At 39.8% G+C, this 20,178-nt stretch overlaps 2 protein-coding genes across 2 annotated transcripts; both read right to left on the bottom strand.

Annotated features, from left to right (window-relative positions):
* Window positions 1-10,562: 10,562 nt before the first annotated feature.
* Window positions 10,563-11,534, bottom strand: LOC113769062 (uncharacterized protein K02A2.6-like). Its single transcript, XM_027313547.1, has one exon. It carries the CDS (start codon window positions 11,532-11,534, stop codon window positions 10,563-10,565), a length of 972 nt encoding a protein of 323 aa, XP_027169348.1.
* A 4,894-nt stretch (window positions 11,535-16,428) lies between these two features.
* LOC113769052 lies at window positions 16,429-17,427 on the bottom strand. The gene has a single exon (XM_027313539.1). The coding sequence runs from the start codon at window positions 17,425-17,427 to the stop codon at window positions 16,429-16,431; it is 999 nt and encodes a 332-aa protein (XP_027169340.1).
* Between the last annotated feature and the right edge of the window lie 2,751 nt (window positions 17,428-20,178).

Here is a 20,178-nt window from a genome sequence, read left to right as displayed (position 1 = left end):
TGAAAGGGTCAAATCTTTATCCAAGATAACTTCCTTTGGTTTATAACATGGGCCAAGAATCTTTTGAAATATATTTATTTACAACACATTGAAAATTGTAAATCTTGCATATCAATCATCAAGCAATTGGAATGCCGTTGGTCAAGTCAATGCCTGTTGGTCCATTATTCATGAAAATTGAAGTTCGGGACAACAAGTTTAATTTCATTCACTCCACAGTGTCTAATAAGTTAATGTAGATTTTGACAATTGGAGCATGAGAAAATTGAGATTGTGTTCTTGACTATGATGCCATCAACTTAACGGTGCATCGCAACCGCTATGAGCATGACATTTCATATTACAAAGTTTGTTGCAGATTTGAAGCTATTTGATGGCATCTCGTCTTGAATACTGGTAACTTTGTCTTCACATCTAATTACATTTGAAGCCGTTTGATGGTGTCTGGTCTTGAACACTGCTAATGTTTTCACATCAAATTGTATATTGAAACCCAAATTTGACAAGAGAAAGGTGCGCTATACCTTCAAGAAGTTCTCCACGAAATCAGCATGTTGTCAATGAAAATTTGTTGCAATGGGCGTCTGTTAGGAGGGGACAAAAAAGGAGGTTGTCGTGCCCCATTTTTCAAAAGAAAAATAAAATGAATGGTTTAAAAAGTGAATTTTGGTTTGATTTTTGTTTTGAAAAAGGATTTTTGATTTAAAAAGAAAATGGGCCTAAATGGGGTTTGTAATGCGACGATTTGGGCCCAAATTATAGTTTAAAAAGGGTTTTTGAAATAAAAATCGGAGTCGCCACTTGGTATTGAGTTAAGATGTACCAAGTCACCTAAAAATGAATTTTTTAAAGAAAAAATAGAAAAACCCCTTTTAAACGACTCCAAGTCTACGTAAATCAAAGAAAAAGGTTCGGGAGTCACATTTGAGGAAAGGGAAGGCAAGGACGAAGTCCAAGGCACCCTCTCAACCTAGCCAAGGCTAGTTGTGCGATTTAGTCAAAGATTTTCTTATTTTACCCTTAAGATTTATCACATTTGGATGCACTATGTGACAGCCTCACCTTCCCTTAAGGCGAACCAAAGGGGTTAGCGGACTGCCTGCCCAGCTCTCGCCAGGACTAACCGCTCAGTTTAGAGCGATCTAATACGTTCCGGAACATACAAACGCGCGTAAACAAGTCAAAATCACAAAATAAAAAAAAATGAAAACGGAGTCGGCCATGAATAGTAACCGACACTTCAAAATCCAACCAAGCATCCTTCAAATATATACATCTTGAAATTAAGCATATACAATCCAAAGTAGCATACAAAAGTATTCAAAAGTGGATACATGTACGGTTTGCCAAATCAAAAGACAAACGGACCCAATGAGCTATACAAAAGATATGACCATCTAGCTCAATTCGGCAACCAACTATCAAATCCAGTCCAAAAGGATTTATTTTCCTGTAAGGAAAACAAAAGGAACAGAAAGGGGTGAGCTTGCGCTCAATGAGGTACCAGACATATAGCAGTAAAATCATGGCATTTCACATTTAACAAATCAGGTACACATGCCAGATGTAAAGTAAAGGAACCAATGATTCAAATAGGAAGGATACAGGTGGCTCTCAGGAGCCAAATTCCCATTTGCGTCACCGAAGCTTGATCGAAATAATAGTTGACACTCCGTCAACGCTAAAAGAGTAACCAATACCGTAGACTCCACTTTCTCCGATTCCTTCCACCTCACATACCCCTACCGGGCCCGAAATCCAATCAGATCAGAAATGGTAATACTCGAGTATACCGGAATCAAGGGTCTCAATACCCAAAGATCCCAAAACAGACTACCGTGGTTCGTTATCTAATCGACCAGGCCCTTGTCGGCCCGACTCGAGCAACTGGCCACAGGTGTTGAGCTCAGAGGTCACAGAAAGGTCGTTGGATACCAGCTTTCAAATGACATCAGAACAGATACAGATACAGATACAGATAACAAATTCAGATTCGCACCAAAATTTGGCATATGAACAGACAAGAGAACGAGTGTGATAAAGTACACCCTCGTCTCAATCAAAATAACCAGATAGTTCAGTAATTCATATCACAGATTGCATGTACAGAAACCGAGTTAAACAACAAGTGAGGGGGAGTGGTACACTCACCGGTGTCAGTACAGATACCTCAAAAGTTTTTGCCCAAAAGAGAGCTTTAATCACCAAGAAACCCTAAAATAACCAAGGCGAAACAATTATGGTTCCCACATTCACGAATCCAGTACACGAAATGCATAAAGAATACTTAACTATAAGTCGTGTGCCTGATCAAATTAGCTACCAGTGTAAAGAAATAACAATGAAATTGGAGTAAAAGTTAGCGGTTGGTATCAAAGACATGAACAACCCTAAAACCCTTCGCTCAAGTCACAAGTAAATCCAACTAGCCTTCAAGTAAAATTTCGGCAGCATATCCCTTGTGTTTACCTATTTTCCAGCCACTAATGGCTTCATTATTTCCTCAAATCAGTCCCAACATCTCGTACAAAAATAATCTCATTTCCAAAAGCCGTTCACTAGGCTTCAAGTCATTCAAGTACAAAATTTAGCTAGGAAAATGACCGGAAAGGAAAGTCATGCCCTAAAATATTCCAATAAGCACAATAAGACTCGATTACAAGTCATAAACCAATGCCAAATACTACCGAAATAGGGTTCCATAAGCATACATAAGCATTAGAGGAAACCAGAAAAATCCGGAAATGGAGTTAAGTGTTAACCCAAAAAAAAATAATTTTTGACATCATTTTGCGGTTTTGGTACCAATGGCACTACGATTATCGGATGGAGGTGAAAAATACACCATTTCGAAGCTAAGAAATAGGGCTACAATGTTTCAGAAGGTCACTCAGCTCAGTTTCGAGTGTAACCAGGTCAAAAATGCAATATACTACACCAGAACCGCAAAAATAGATTCACAAATCGCATTCTGGTGTAAACATCATAAATCAGGATACCTAAGTCCAAATCCATTAATTCCAAAGCCATCCGAAAGCTAAGAAACAGGGCTACAATTAATCAGAAGGCCTCAACAACTAATTCCGAAGCATTCCCAAGCAAAATAACCCAGTACAGAAGCAATTCTCAAATTCGGGTAGAAACAGGGCAGCAAGGGTAATTCCATCTTTTCACAAGCTACATTGCTCTGATTGACCTGAAATTTTGTAGACATATCTAAAATATCATTCCCTACAACTTTCATGTTTTACCCCAAGGCCAATTCGACCTCTAACTATGAGCTACAGAGCCAGGCAGAATGTAAATCAAAGAAACCCTAACTTTCCAATTTTCTTTCCAAAACAGAAAATGCTTGCAATTAACCACTTTTTCCACCTTCTAGCTTCCTTAAATATCATTTCCAATCATCATACATGACCACATAATCATATCCATATGAAAACAGAAAAATCACCAATAATAAAAAAAACTTCACCAATTCAACCAAAATCAAGATATAATCCATCAAAGTACATCTTAAACTACCACCAATCATGAATTAAACATCATTAGATGGAGGAGAGGGGTCCTTCACTACTCACCTTAGTAATACAAGAGAGGGAGCAACTAATCCTCTTAGCCTTCCAAACAACTCCACTAAACACCATAATATCACCAAACTAAGAGGTTTTATGGGGAAATTTGAAGATTAAACGGTTGAATTGAAAGATTGGGCAAGATTGGAGACTAGAAAATTGAGAGCTTTTCTTTCCTTTTTGCTTGATAAGGGCCGGCCAAGAAGCTTGCAAAATTGAAGTAATTTTGGTCAATTTTTAGTTTAAATGGTAAAGTCATGAATAGTGGTCCAAAGGTCAAAAGGTAAGAATGAATCTTCAAGTGACACTTGTCACTTCATTTAATGCTAATCTATCCTTTTGTCTCTCCAACTCTTATCCATCTAGGTAACTTCTAATTATCTCTTAACACCTGATAACTTAAACTCGGTATACACAACTTAACCTAATTGGCCGAATTTTACCGAACTTTCCGTACTAACGGGTCCCACGTCCGGTATACGCTCTTAATTTCTCAAAAACTAACCGATACTAGAAAAATCATTTAAAAACTATATTTACTCATAAAATTTATTTTCACAATTTTTCGAATAAAGAAAAGGTGGAAAAACGTGTAATTAAAAGAAATGAAAACCTAGAAATTAAAAAAATTACGGGTCCTCACACACTATATGAATGCAAGCCCTAAACCTAAGGGGGCATCGGGGGCAAAATTTCTCTTCAAAGCTCGAATGGTACCAATCACATTAATTGTGACGCCCAATAATGACTCTTTGGAGAGGTCACGAATAATGCAAAAATATGAGACTCCAAGAAAAGAAAAGGGATAAAATAATTATAGAAATATATATGTCTTAAAGGAGTGCATTATGTCGAGTACGGGGAACTAATGTTCGTGACTCAATTTTCCCTTTAATAGAGGGAATACGAGCGTGCTAAGGCTAGAAAGCCAAACTCGTCCATATCCCATATCCAAGGGGTGTTTCCTAGTCTAATCAAGCAAATGTACTAACCTAGGTCTAGTGCTTAGATGAAATGCAGGTCTAATGTCATGTCTCATACAAAGGGGTAAGTAATATACATATATAAGGGAAAATACGGGGGAAGGGATATACATATATAAGGAAAGTGTCATGCAACATGGTGAAAGAGGCCCTAGAAAGTAAAGATATGCATGAGATGAAGTGATTTTATCACACAATCATGATCTAACGCGCGAAGGGCTCCTAAGGGTCTAGCGTTGGACTAACCCATATTTCTACTTTCTCACTAGCGTTGGACCAATGAGAAATCGAACAAAGAGCCACAACTAGCATTGGACTAGTGCGGATTCGGGAACGGCGGCCACAACTAGCGTTGGACTAGTGTGGTGACGACATGCATTTATTACAACCAAATAAATCATGTAAGACCTAATAAAAGCATATAAACACATAAATCACATATAGCACATAACACACGAGCATGATATCTAGATGCAAGATCCTAAGAAAGCGGTAACACATAGCACATAGACATGCAAAACACACATAAGGCAAGTAAAACAAATAAAGCCCTAACTATTACATTCAGGGGAAGCCTACTACAATCCAAGAGGGGAAATGAAAATAAATAAAATAAAATAAACCTAACTATTACAACTTGGCACTTAAATGCCTTTTAAATAACCAAAATGAAGCTAAAATAAATATACGAAATTAAGACGACTAAAGCGAATAAATAAATAAAATGAAAACACTCAAAAGGCATGCAATTAAACACATAAATCACATAGGCACACATAGGGTCAAATAGAGTAAAAATAAGGGATAGAGTGTACCTCCCTTGAGTTGGGGCCCTAATGGAATGAAATTACTTATTTACCCTCCAAAAACAAAGAAAAGTCAAGGCACCAATTTAATTTGAGAAAATTAAAGAAAATATGCAAACACAAGCTCACTTGGTCATAAAGCTCTTAAATTCATGCATTAAGTGCAATTTAAACAAAAGCATGGTAATTACTTGAAGCAAACAAGCAATAAAGTTGTAAAATTAAGGCTGCCAAGGACCAAATTGAGGACATTATTCAATTGGTTGGGTCATAGTGAAATGAAGGGAGACTTGGGGGCCAAAGTCCAATTTTTGGAAACATTTTTCATGCAAATTCATGCAAAAGTGGCGTGAGAAACATTCTGCAACAAACATTTCTGCTGAAAGCTTTCTGTAACAAAATACAACCGCTACTTTCATTTTCTTTGCATGCGGATCTCAACCTTAAACACCACCTTGATCGAAAACTTCTAACCAAAACATTAAAGCCTGAATCTAACACCAGACAAGCAGCAACATTCAGCGTTCAACAGACAAACAAATTGAGATCATACAAAAATGCAAATTTTCCTCAAAAGCTGTTTTCTTTTCGATTCATCATCTTAAGCAATCCACATTTCAACATCTCAAACAACTAATACAACACAATCACTAGACATTCATCTCATTTTTCACCATAAAAGTCCTCATGTTCAAACACAAAATTATGTAAATCAAATTCAAAGAGAGCTTCTGCAATACTTTGCTTTTATGCTTTCAGCAACCAAAACAAATCCAAACGCACAGCTTGTCTATCAAAATTCTGATTTCAAACCCAAACACACAGCTTTAAACTAGGCGCAAACTACATACTCACCACCATCCAAACAGGTAAAAACCTTAGAAAGATCTCATGCAAAATTCTGGAAAACATGCAAACACTTGAAGAACAAAAGCTGCCGGAACTTTCTCCATTTCTTATTTGAGCAATCATGATTAACGTTATCCATTCTATCCTAAACAAGGTAATTTACACAATCAAACCATTCTAGTGAGGCATACAAATGAACCCAAATCACAAACCAGACCAGGTAGACATAATACAAGAGACCGAGAATCAAAACTACACTTTGCTTACTAGTTTCTGGTTTAAAGGAACTTTTCTTTGTAAAAGGAAAAATGTGTCTGTTACACATCCACCATGCTATACCCAAAGTAAAAGGCAGGACGAACGTAACCCAGAGATGGCAAATAAAATCCCAGAAAGTTTAAGCAAAATGAAAACTTCAGCAACCCAAGAGGAAAGAGACCTTGCGGCAACTTCCTTCTCACCATTTCAGCATGCACATGACACATTCTATGAGCTCCAATGGAGCATGTAGGTACATGAACTACTGCCCCGAAACTCAATCCCGACTCACTTAGAACCGTACAGCCAAAAATCATGATATAAGACATAGTTCCAATGACTGCCTTCCCCAAAAAAAATTCCACAAACAAAACGTTTATCCATCTAACATTAGCAACAAAACATTGACTATACCAAGCCTGATGAACTAAGGCTTCTGGAAACGGACTACACATAACAGAGGTGACACAAAACAAGCGTGTTGACATCAGAAAATGAAAACTTCAGTGAGTCAAAAGGAAAAAAAACAAGAACTGCTGCAACAAGCCGAAAGCTTCAAACTTGCTGCAGCTTTTTGTAAAGAATTCATGCGATGAAATATCATGCCGTAAATCCATGCTAAGACCATCATTTTCACAGCAAACACCTTATTTGACATCAAATTCAAGGAGCGAATCATCACCAAACATATTCCAAGTTATAACACGGCTGAAAAGCACGTAGACAGCGCAAGATTCCACTATTTTCCTTAATCTGATGAGGTATGAGTGGAAAATAAAAAGGTTACCTTTAACACCAGGAAACGCTAGTGAAACGCGAAGAATCCGAGGATGGCAAGATTCGAATCTCAGTGAAGAAAACGCGAGCTTGATATTCTGATTCTGGGTTTCTTCTTCTACTCTTGGTTCTCCTCTCCTAACCTCGCCTGAAACCCCTTTCTTTTTTATTTCTTTCTCGCTTCGAACTCCCAAAATCTCTCCCGGTTTTTCTCTCTACCACCATTCTCTAGTTTCTCTCTCGTTTGCCTCCCAGAAATTTCTTCCTTGCCGTTTCTTTTTCCAGCCGTCCTCTTCTGTTTTTTTTTTCTTCTTGCCCGAAAGCTCCTCTCCAGCTTTTCCTTTCGGTCCTCAGCCGCCACTTACTCCCTTCACTCTTACCCAGCCACCAACCTTTTATCCTTTCTTAGCCCAACCCCTTTTTCCAGCTTCACGGCTTTATATAGGCATCAGCCATCCTTCAAACCTAGCATCTACGGTGCCCCTTTTTATGCATTTTTCTGTGATCCTCCGGGAGCCTTTAGATGGCTTTTGCTTCTCAAAATTTTGAGTTGTCGGATGAAGGGCCAGATGGCCTTGTACTATGCCAATCTGATGGAGCAAAATATCGGGCAAAAATGACCGGAAAACCCACTGGAAAAAAAAACTGCATTTTTGTTTCTTGCATTCTGTTGGTACGCTGCTATTTCCGTATATTTTTTTTTCACAGCATTTCATTAAGTCCTTTACTGGATTTTTCCCTTCTCTCCAATGAGTTAATAATAGTAAAAATAATGATTTTAATGGGAACAAAATAAAAATAAAATTTAAACAAAGTCAACTACAAAGGAATAAGAATGCCGGAATTTTGTGTTTGATTGATGATGAGTATTTTCAATGAATTAATAAAGGAAAATGATTTTTCTTGATCACAAATCGAAACAACGCAAAAGCAGCGAAAGCCAAAAAAATGCTAAAAATAATTTTTCCCCCCCTTTTTTTTTGATTGATTGGCAATTTCCTTTTATTTTCACTAATTCCAATTTAATTTGAACAACAAAATTTCATAAATTGAATCTAAAGAATTAAAGCATATTTTTGTGAGTAATTTTTTCCTCTTTTCTGATGAATTTTGCGTCAAAGTGTCTTAAAAAAATGAAAATAAAAAGAGACAAAAAAAAAAAATTAACGAACATGAAAAATAATAGCAAATAAAAGTAGACTAAAAATTTGGTGTCTACAGTTTGCCCCTCTTTGTCTGAGTTTCGAAGAAACTCGAGACAAAGACGTAGACACCAAATACTTACCTGTATTATTAAAACATGAGAAGGTCAGCGGGATAAATACTCGAGCCTGCTTTCCTTTTGGTCAGTGGGATGAATACCCGAGCCTGCGTTCCTTTTGGTCAGTGGGATGAATACCCGAGCTTGCCTTCAATTGGTCAATTGGTTAGTGGGATCAATACCCGAGCCTGCCTTCCTTTTGGTCAGTGGGATGAATACCCGAGCCTGCCTTCGATTGGTCAATTGGTCAGTGGGATCCATACCCGAGCCTGCCTTCTTTGGTCAGTGGGATGAATACCCGAGCCAACCTTCAATTGGTCAATTGGTTAGTGGGATCAATACCCGAGCCTGCCTTCCTTTTGGTCAGTGGGATGAATACCCGAGCCTGCCTTCGATTGATCAATTGGTCAGTGGGATCCATACCTGAGTCTGCCTTCCTTTGGTCAATTGGTCAGTGGGATCCATACCCGAGCCTGCCTTCCTTTTGGTCAGTGGGATGAATACCCGAGCCTGCCTTCAAGTGGTCAGTGGGATGAATACCCGAGCCTGCCTTCAATTGGTCAATTGGTCAGTGGGATCCATACCCGAGCCTGCCTTCCTTTTGGTCAGTGGGATGAATACCCCAGCCTGCCTTCAATTGGTCAGCGTTGTGCAAGACTTCTGTAGAATTTCGGAAGGAGAGACAAATGATTTCTTCTAAGAATTGCCCCAGTGTAATGCGATTGAACTATCGGACTTGCAAGAAAAGAAATAAGGATAGATAACACCGCCACCATTCGATCAACCCCTTCTTCAAAAGATGTGTAAACATGAGTATTTTGGACTTCTTTGTTGACGTAGTGAGTACTTCAACCCTGCCCTGCGAACCATATCAAACTTCCATAATTTCTCATACTTAACCCAACATATCATTTAATATCCGTTTACCTTCGATACATTATAGGGATTGCCATTGATAAAACGAGAAAGACTAATGGGACCATGAAACACATGAAAAATATTCTAATTGCATATAATGATGAAAATTCTAATAATATGAACACAACCATCCCCTTTTATTGAATGAAAATTCATTTCAAATAAATAAACTTATGCACTCAAATTCAAAAGCTTGTGTTTGATAGATCGAACATTTGAGTTCTCGAACTAAATGTCACTTTTGACCCTTTGGATATCAATCTTCGGAAGTTCAATGCTTGACAAATAGAACCACAATGTGAGGAGAAATTCCAATGAACTAAGTCACCAGCTTTTCAGATCCAAACTCACTCTTGTTTGCAAAACCCTTACCTCAGCGCCCTTTCGGGTTTTCACTAAGGTTGCCCCCACCCTTTTTATTTTATTCTTCCTTTTCTTTTTTTTCTTTTCTTTTCTTTTCTTCTTTTCCATCATTTCTTTTCCTTTTTCTTTTCTTCATTTTTTTTTAAGGTGCCCTTACGGGTTTTCACCTAACAAACAAATCTTGTCTACCGCCCGCACTAATTCAGAAATGCGTTTTGAAAAATAATGGCATCAGTATAACAATCCTTCCCTTGCAAAACAGGTGAAGGTGTTTTTTGACATCATATGCCATTTGATTAGAAATTATCCTAAGAAGGCAATATAGAGAACAGAAGCCAGGACTTTTAGTTTTTATAATAGGGTCTGGTGGGGTGCTTAGAAAAGGTTGAGGCTCGAAGGTGAATTTACGAATGTTTAGATTTCCTGAGATCGCATCTTCAAATTAACTCTACTAATAATTGCCCCAGTTTATTCTCAATTGAGATTTTCCTTTAATTTTCTTTATTTTGTTCCTCTGTCACTTCTACCCCTCTTTTTTTTGTTTTGTTTTTTGTTTTTTGTTTTTTGTTGTTTTTTTTTTTTTTTGCTTTGCTTTGTCAACTCAAAATTTGCCTCAGTGTGGGGTTTGCGATTCTCAGGGGTTGCCAAACGAAATAATTTGCTCTAAAGGTTCAAAAAGGATAACTAGGGGTAGAATGTTTGATTGAAAAGGAAGAAGGCCTGACTTTTCATTCTATTCTTTACATCAACCTTAAAAGGAAAATTTCATTTATCATATGAAAAATTTCTTACACATATCCGAATTGATTGGTTGAGGGAACACTTGCCCATCCATTTCTGCGAGAATGAGCGCTCCTCCGGGCAAAACTTTCTGGACAATAAAAGGGCCTTGCCAATTTGGTGCAAATTTCACCTTAGCTTCCTCTTGTACTGGCAAAATGTGTTTCAACACTTTATCTCCTTCTGTGAATATCCGTGGTCTGACCTTCTTATTGTAAGCACGGGCTACCCTTTTTTGATAGCATTGACCATGACAAATGGCGCTTAGTAGCTTTTCGTCGATTAAAGACAACTGCTCATGACGTTGTTTAACCCAATCAGCCTCATCTAGCTTGGCCTCCATTAAAATGCGCAATGAAGGGATTTCGACCTCAGCTGGCAATACTGCTTCCATCCCATACATGAGGTTGTAGGGAGTTGCCCCAGTAGAGGTCCGAATAGCAGTTCTATATGCCATTAATGCGTAAGGGAGCTTCTCGTGCCAATCACGGTGTCTTTCAATCATCTTACGGATTATCTTCTTCAAGTTCTTATTCGCGGCCTCAACAGCTCCATTCATCTGTGGTCTATAAATAGAGAAGTTCCGACGCCTGATTTTGAACTGTTCACACAATCCATCTATCATATCATTGTTGAGATTCTTGGCATTGTCAGTGATTAATGTCTCTGGTATTCCAAAACGACAAATGATGTGCTTCCTTAGAAAGTCCGCCACCACCTTTTTAGTCACATGCTTATAAGATTCAGCTTCGACCCATTTGGTGAAGTATTCAATTGCCACCAGAATAAACCGATGCCCATTTGAAGCGGGGGGGTCAATTGCTCCGATTACATCCATACCCCACATCGAACATGGCCAGGGAGCAGTCATACTGTGTAATTCTATAGGGGGAGTGTGCATAACATCTCCATGCAATTGACACTTGACGTATTTCCTAACGAAAACTACACAACCATGCTCCATAGTAAGCCAAAAATATCCGGTCCTCATGATCTTCTTTGCTAATAAATGGCCATTCATATGTGATCCACATACTCCACTATGTACTTCTTTCATCAGGTATTCTGCTTCGTCTTCATCAACACACCTTAGAAGGCCCAAGTCTGACGTCCTTTTGTATACCACTTCTCCGTTTAGGAAAAATTTGGAAGACAATCTGCGCAAGAAGCTTTTAGCAGTTGTATCGGCCCCAGGGGGATAGGACCCTGTTTTGAGAAATTCCTTGATATCGTTGTACCAGGGACGGCCATCAGAAGACTTTTCCACAACTAGGCAGTGAGCAGGTTTTTCTTGTAGATGAATCTAGATAGGTTCAATTATCAACTCATCTGGATGTTGAATCATTGAAGATAAAGTGGCCAATGCATCGGCAAAGACATTTCTGACACGGGGAATATGCCGAAACTCCAAACTCCTAAACTTATTTGCTAACTCCAGTAAGTTGCAATGATAAGGCAAGATCTTTGAATCCCGAGTGATCCACTCCTTGAGAGTCTGATGTACAAGTAAATCTGAATCGCTGAACACTAGTAAATCCTTAATCTCCATTTCTAACGCCATCTTTAACCCAAAAATGCACGCTTCATATTCAGCCATATTGTTAGTACAGAAAAATTGGAGTTTGGCCGAACCAGGGTAATGCTTTCCTTCAGGCGATACTAGAACAGCTCCAATACCGGCCGCGAAGGAATTTGACGCACCGTCAAAGAACAACCTCCACTCCGGGCATTGATCATTCATATCTTCTGCTATACCCACGAACAGGGTCTCCTCATCCGGAAAATAAGTGTGAAACGGTTGATAATCATCTTTCAGCGAATTTTCAGCCAAATGATCGGCCACAGCCTGGCCCTTGATTGCCTTCTGCGTAGTAAAAATAATGTCAAACTCTGAAAGAATCATCTGCCATTTTGCCATACGTCCTGTCGGCATAGGCTTTCCCAACAGATATTTCAAAGGGTTGGAGCCGGAAATCAGGTAAGTAGTATGGTTGAGCAAGTAATGCCTCAACTTTTGAGCGGCCTAAGCTAAAGCACAGCAACTCCTCTCAAGAAAAGAATAGTTGGCTTCATACGCAGTGAACTTCTTACTGAGGTAGTAGATGGCTTGCTCCCTCTTCCCCAATTCGTCGTGTTGTCCCAATACACACCCCATAACTTCGTCCAACACCGATAGATACATGATCAAAGGTCGCCCGGGTTTGGGTGGCACTAAAACTGGAAGGTGCAATAAATAGTCCTTGATCTTATCAAACGCCTGCTGGCATTCTCCACTCCAATGTAATGACATATTTTTCTTCAATAATTTGAACAAAGGCTCACACGTATGGGTCAACTGAGCGATGAACCTCCCGATAAAGTTAATCTTCCCTAAAAAACTCTTTACGTCCTTTTGTGTTCTTGGTACTAGCATTTCACGAATGGCTTTAATCTTTGTCGGATCTATCTCGATACCCTTCTTACTGACAATGAATCCCAATAACTTTCCGGCAGGGGCCCCGAATGCACACTTTGCAGGGTTTAGCTTCAGATCATATTTTCTCAATCTTTCAAATAACCTTTCCAAGTCAATCAAGTGATCCTCCGCTCTCTCGGATTTGATAATGATATCGTCCATATAAACCTCCATCTCCTTATGAATCATATCGTGGAACAGGGTGGTCATAGTCCTTTGATAAGTGGCACCGGTATTTTTCAATCCAAACGGCATTACTCGGTAGCAAAATGTCCCCTAGGGCGTGATAAAAGCAGTTTTCTCCCTGTCCTCCTCTGCCATTAAGATCTGGTGATATCCAGCGAAACAGTCAGCAAATGATTCAATCTCATGCCCTGCGGTATTGTCCAGAAGAATATGAATGTTCGGCAACGGAAAATCATCTTTCGGGCTGGCTTTATTAAGATCCCTATAATCGACACATACTCGCACTTCTCCACTTTTCTTTGGAACAGGTACAGGGTTTGAAAGCCAAATGGGATAATGAGACACCATAATAATTCTAGCATTGAGCTGCTTCTCGATTTGCTCCTTAATTTTGAGGCTCATGTCTGGCTTAAACTTGCGAGGTTTTTGTTTCACTGGTGGAAAATTTGGATCAGTCGGTAATCGGTGGACCACTATATCTGTTGAAATTCCAGGCATATCATCATAGGACCAGGCAAACACATCTTGAAACATGGTCAAAAACTCGATCATTTCTCTTCTCTGTTTCTTATTCAAATGAATGCTAATTTTTATCTCCTTAACCTCAGTCTCAGTGCCAATATTAACAACTTCTGTTTCTTCTAAGTTCGGTTTGGATTTCTCCTCATATTGTTCAAGATCCTTTAATAAAGACTCAGATTCTTCCTCGTTATCGCTCTCGTCTTGAGTTTCGGATTCCAAAATTTCAAAGTCGTGAGGGATATCGAGATCACAATCATCAAATTCCAGAATAGTGATATCCAAAGGGTCAATGTGTTTTATTTTTGACCATCTGAAAAAGAATAAAATAAATACAATAGTAAGTAAGTTAAAATAATTTGGACAATAAACACTGTGCATTTCATTGAAATTCAAAGTAAAGGATAACATCATGACATGCTACTTAACAAGAAATTTACGCAAGACTTGCATTGGAAAACATTTGATTAAAAACTATTTACAAACTTGAAAGACAAAAGATAAGTAGTATGAACGATTTGTCTCATGTCGACCAAAGGCAATCCCCTAATTTACCAAAATTCCCTGCAGGAGGGAAGGAGATCACTGGTCCAGTTCTTCATTGCTTCAATAGGCACCTCTGGAAATCCTGGGTCCTCCAACGGCTCCCCTTCAGAAATAACCCCCACAAATAGCTCAGATAATCCAACCTCCACTTCCTCGATCGGGTCTACTTCAGATCTAATCACCTCTGATGGGTAAGGAAAAGTACAGTACAATGGTAGGATATTCATGATAAGCTGCCTCCCTTCCTTCTCTGCCCTCCTACGATTCATCATTTCTTTCTTATCCTTGGCAGTAGGTTGAAACCCTAATCCGAAGGTATCCTTCTTTCTTTGAAGTTCTATTGGCTCCAAGACCCCTTGTAGGTGACGCCCAAGGACCTTGCCTATTTCATAACCTCCTCGAATCAGCTCTTTGGCCATCATAACGTTGGCTTTAGGTAAATTCATTTCTACTGCCGCCTTGTCCTTGGATGTCCTACCCACCGAAACAATGTCAGCTACATGGTGAGGGGAAACCAGAGCTTTTCTATCGCCATCATCTTCCAATGCAGGATTAACGATCATAGTGCAATCTTCCTCAGCAAATATCGTAATCAACTGGCCATTCACCACAAATCTCAACATTTGATGGAGTGAAGAAGGTATAGCGCCTGAAGTATGAATCCAAGGCCGTCCGAGAAGAACATTATAAACACTCGAGAAGTCCATGACTTGGCACATAACTTGAAATGGGCAGGTCCGATTTCCAGCACTAAATCCACTTCCCCCATTGATTCCCTTTTTGCGCTATCAAATCCTCTCACCACAATGGCAGATGGCCGAAGTTTAGCTTCCTGAAATCCCAACTTAACCAAAGTGTTCCAAGGACAGATATTAAGAGCAGATCCATTGTCTATCAAGACCCTTGGCAATAACTTCCCATTACAACGGACTGAGATATACAATGTTTTATTGTGTCCAATCCCATCCGAAGTCAAATCTTCATCAGAAAAAGAAATTTGATTTGAAGCCAAAACATGTTCGACTAAATGAGTGAATTTATCCACAGGAATATTCTTATGCACTTGAGCCTCAGTTAGGACCTTGAGTAAAGCTTCTCGATGAAGTTCCGAGGTTAGAAGCAAATTCAATATAGAAACTTGAGCGGGCATCTTGTCCAATTGCTCGGCCACCTTATACTCGCTTTTCTTCAGTATCTTAAGGAAATTGAAGGCCTCTTCATCAATCACAGTTGGTTTTGTCGGAACAGCATTTTCTTTCGCTTTTGAGGGCTCATCAACTGCGGGTTCCCCTATGATTCTTCCAAATCTAGTAATAGCGTCCACTTCCTTTCTGGGCACCTTTTCTCCTCCAATTAATAGCGTGGGCTCGCTATAATTCCACGGGACCTCTTGTAGATTAAGAATAGGAGGTTGCTCAGGCAATTCAAGTACCACCAGCTCCGAAGGCTCACATTCGAAAGGCACCATTTCCAGAATAAACGGACCCGTATTTTTCTTGATTTCAGGAGCTTCTTCCTCCAATATGAACGGTTCTTCAATGACCCTTACTGTCTCAGCTTCATCTATAATAAATTGTGTAGGTTCCTCAATCTCTTCATCAATAGTAATAACTCCCACGGTGTCCTTGTGTGTAGGAAGAGGATTTTTGCTAACATTTGGACCTTGTTCCTCCCTCCTCCTCAGGACTATGTCTCCGGACTCAATCATGTCTTGAATTTTATGCTTAAGCGCCTAGCAATTGGTAGTTGAATGTCCAGGGGCTCCCGAATGATAAGCACAAAATGACTGAGGATCATAACCAATGGGAAATCCTTTGGAATAGGTCTTAGGGGGCACCGTACCAATCTTCCCAGCAGCTTTCAATTGCTCATATAACTGGTCAACAGGCCGACCTAGATTGGTAAAGGTTCGGTATGGGGTTGGATTTTGGGTGTCACTGGCTTGTTGGTATTGGTGATTTGGGTTAGGGGGCGGCATGGGTCTTGGATTGAAAGGAGGGCGCGGTCTAATTTGGAAGTTTGGTGGGGAAATGTGAAATGGCGTTGACGGTGTGTTTGGGTAATTTGGTCGAGGACGGGGGTGGTTGATTGTGGTATTGTAGACAGGTCGAGGGCGTGGTTGGTATAGGTAACGAGGTGAGTAGACGAGATTTCATTGGTATGTAGGCCGGGAAGAAGAACCTTGGTTCCAAACAAAGGAAGCTTCCTCGTCTTTCTTCTTAAACTGGGACTTCTTATTACTGCTACTCTGACTCTGCATGGCTTCCAACTGTGACTTTAAAGCTAAAACATTAACAATTTTTCCTACCCTCATAAACTCATCATACTCTTCCAATTTGTTGACAATCTCAGCAAAGGAACACCCAGTCATTCGAAAAATCTCCTCAAAGTAGGACGGGTCATGAGCTTTGATAAACGTGCGGACAATCTTATTTTCAGACATGGGGGGCTCCACCTTGGCGGCCATTTTCCTCCATCTTTTCGCATACGTCTTATGGTCCTCCGATGGTTTCCTCTTGGTCGCCTCCAATGTGGTTCTCGTCGGAGCAAGTTCGCAATTGTATTCATACTGCCTTACAAAAGCGGTTGACAAATCCATCCAAGACCTCATATCCTCAGGCTTCAAATTTGAATACCAATCCAACGCGTCGCCTTCTAGACTCTTGGGAAATAAATGCACAGGTAGATTCTCATCATCTATCGGCTTTCCAAGTTTGTTTGCAAACATCCGAAGGTGTGTTTTGGGATTGCTAGTTCCGTCGTACTTGGTAAATTTGGGCACTTTAAAACCCATTGGCAATTGCATATCCGGAAATAGGCACAGCTCGTTGTAGTCCAGACTTCCTTGTTTGCTCAGACCTTGGCTTTTCCTTATGAACTCCTCAAACTGATCCAATCTCTTTAGCAAATTCTTATCCATCAGCGCGGATGACTCCCCAGCTTCAGCTTTCCCTTGAGCGACGGTATCTAAGGTGAATGGCTCAGCGGTGGAGTAATAATGTGGTCCCTGAGGTTCAAATGGCATGCTCATAGTGATTGACGGATAATTCTGGGGAATTTGGGCATGAGAAGGGTTAATTTGGATGTTAGGTGCATAAGTAGGTGGTGGGCCATGAGTGGGATAGGTAAAGGCTTCTTCAGGTGGATACATAACTTGTGAAGTAACAGAGGTTTGTGTGACGCCCCGAAAAGTATGAGTGTGAGAACCCGGAAATTTTCTAATTTTCTAGGGTTTATTTTTTTTTAATCGCCCGCTTTTTCTACATTTTCTTTATTAGAAAAATTCCCCAGATAAAGTTTATGAGCAAAGATAGTTTTAAAATGATTTTTCTAGTATCGGTTAGTTTTTGAGAAATTAAGAGCGTATTTTGAACGTGGGACCCGCAAGTGCGGTAAATGCATTATATTTTTGACAACTTGTTAGAATTTTGTATTAAGTGATATTATTTTACAAAGTGTTAAGATATTTGTATTGGAGAGACAAAAAGATAAGTTTTAAACCTAAAGGTGACAAGTGTCACCATTTGATTGGGCTTACCTTAAGACCTTTCTTACCATTGACTTAAATAACCAAAAATAACCCAAAATATCTTCATTTCTAAGCTTCATATGGCCGACCACCTTCAAGCAATAAGGGAAGAAAAGCTCTCCAATTTCTTTGCTCCAAGCTTGCTTAATCTTCACTTTTAACCGTTTAATTTTAGTTTTACTCCATAAAACCTCTTCACTTAGTGTTTGTGAGTTGTTTGGTGGAGTTGTTTGGAAAGTTAAGGTGACCAATAGCTCTCTCTCTCTTGTGTTCAAGGTAAGTTGTGAAGAACCACCCTCCTCCCTTAATTGATGCTTAAATCATGCTTAGAGGTTGTATGAGATGCAATTTTATGGATTAAATCTTGAGTTTTGGTTGAATGATGAAGTTTTATTATTTTTGGGGATTTTTCTGTTTTAATATAAGCATGATTGTGTGGCCATCTATGATGATTGGAAATGGTCTATAATTGTGACGACCCCACTTCTCCCAAGGGCGAACCCAAGGGTATCGGCGGGCCGCCTGCCTAGCTCGCGCCAGGACTCAAAACTTAAAGCAATAAAACTAGATAAATCGAAAGAGCACTATATACAATATATATACAATCCCAAAAGTTACATTTACATCCTCAAAAGTCTCGAGTCAAACCACTCTAATACACTATAACCACAACCAGCAGAAGATAGACCCTAAGAAGGGTCCTTATACAAACCACCAAAACTAAAACAAACATCCTAACTGTTTAACTAATACAAGCCAATCTATCTATACTAGTGTACGAGCCAAAAGTCCCCGCGTCGGCCCCTGCTAAGGAAAACAAAAGGAAAGGGGTAAGCTATATGCTTAGTAAGTAAACAGGGGCGAAAGCATAAATTCACGTAGCAACAATTACACAATAAGAGTAAAGCAAAAGCAGAAAAGAACAACATCATATAATAAGGATACGGGTGGCTCCAAAGCCAATTCATGTGCCATGTATGATCTCCTGCCGACACTCCGTCGACCGCAAATAATAGTCAGTAGAACTTCACTTATACACCCACCGATACCTTATCACCCTCACTGGCCAGTCACCTCACAAACTTGCCCGGGCGAACGAAATCACAAACTTGAGCTTGAGTCACAAGCTCGGGTCACAAACTTGGTCACCTTCTCGGTGAACCGGATTCACAAAATTGGTTCATAACATGAACCTACAAACTTGGTGACCTCAGACTAAGTTGGACTGACTTCGACCAAGCCCTAACCGGCTCGAATAGTCCAAACAGGTCTTAGATCGGGCCCACGAACTCACAAACTTTGCAAACTTCACAAACTTTACTCGAAAGTCGCCCCGAGCCACCAGCTCAAGGGTTTTGGTTCCAAAAGGTTCATATACATATGCCAAGTACAATTATACATTCAAATTAGGGTTTAGGTCGAGTGCGATAAAGTACACCCTCGCCTAAGTACCCTTTTCACATATCTCAAACACATAGCAAAGAAAACACACCAAACTGGCCTGAATACTTACTCAAAACGGAAATAGCAAAAGTACGAAGTCGGATCGAAACGAACAGCTAGTAGTGGACCCCACCAGATCCGCCCAGCTCACCACCGTCTGAAATAGGAGATTGTGTCACATAATATCGTAAACGGCTACTATCGTGCCTCAAACAAACAAAACGGCAAAAACGGCACGCGCGCACGTACATATGACGGACGGAAACGGAAACGGCCGTTAGCGGAAACGGCAGATTTGACACTCGTTTCTAGTTTACTCATAAGTTGAGCTACGAATATCAGATTAAGGCGTATGAGATGCCATATCGAAGCTTAAAGGATGAAAAACAATTGTTATGAAGACATCCAGAACTGAAACTGGAGGCTTCAGCCCCAAATGAACCAAACACAATCACATACGAAATCTGGCCAATGCACAAATGGTCAGTTTTGAGTGCAAACTGTTTTCTATGCTACACATGGGCAAAAGAGATGAAAATTGGCAGTTAGATAGTTCATTCCAGATGGAACAACTTTCATGAAGGTCGGCAATCCAAATTCGGAACGGAAGTTGGTCATCAGGACCAAAACAGATCTGACCAGAAAATGGTCATTTTCACGGGCAGGCCTTATTTGCTCGGCTAAATCTCAGGTTTTATAAATCCGATTCATGAAATTCCAAGGGCGTTAGAAAGCTCTGATATAGGGCTATAAGTTTGGTGTTTTGGTCACAAGCCCAAACAGCTTGTAACCTAGTCAAACGTGAAGCCAAAGTTCCAGTCGTAAACTGTCCGGATATAAGAACAGAACAGAATTTGACGGTCAAAACAGGTCTGAGTATTTCGTTTATAACTAAGGTTATACCACTCCGTTAATCCTGAAAATTTACAG

Source organism: Coffea eugenioides, chromosome 1 (genome assembly GCF_003713205.1).
Source record: "Coffea eugenioides isolate CCC68of chromosome 1, Ceug_1.0, whole genome shotgun sequence".
Taxonomy (NCBI): Eukaryota; Viridiplantae; Streptophyta; class Magnoliopsida; order Gentianales; family Rubiaceae; genus Coffea; species Coffea eugenioides.
This window is presented reverse-complemented; position numbering and strand designations above follow the sequence as displayed.

Coding starts and splice junctions, on each gene's coding strand:
- LOC113769062 (XM_027313547.1), bottom strand. CDS start 11,534: ATGGAGCATGGTTGTGTAGTTTTCGTTAGGAAATACGTCAAGTGTCAA.
- LOC113769052 (XM_027313539.1), bottom strand. CDS start 17,427: ATGTATCCACCTGAAGAAGCCTTTACCTATCCCACTCATGGCCCACCA.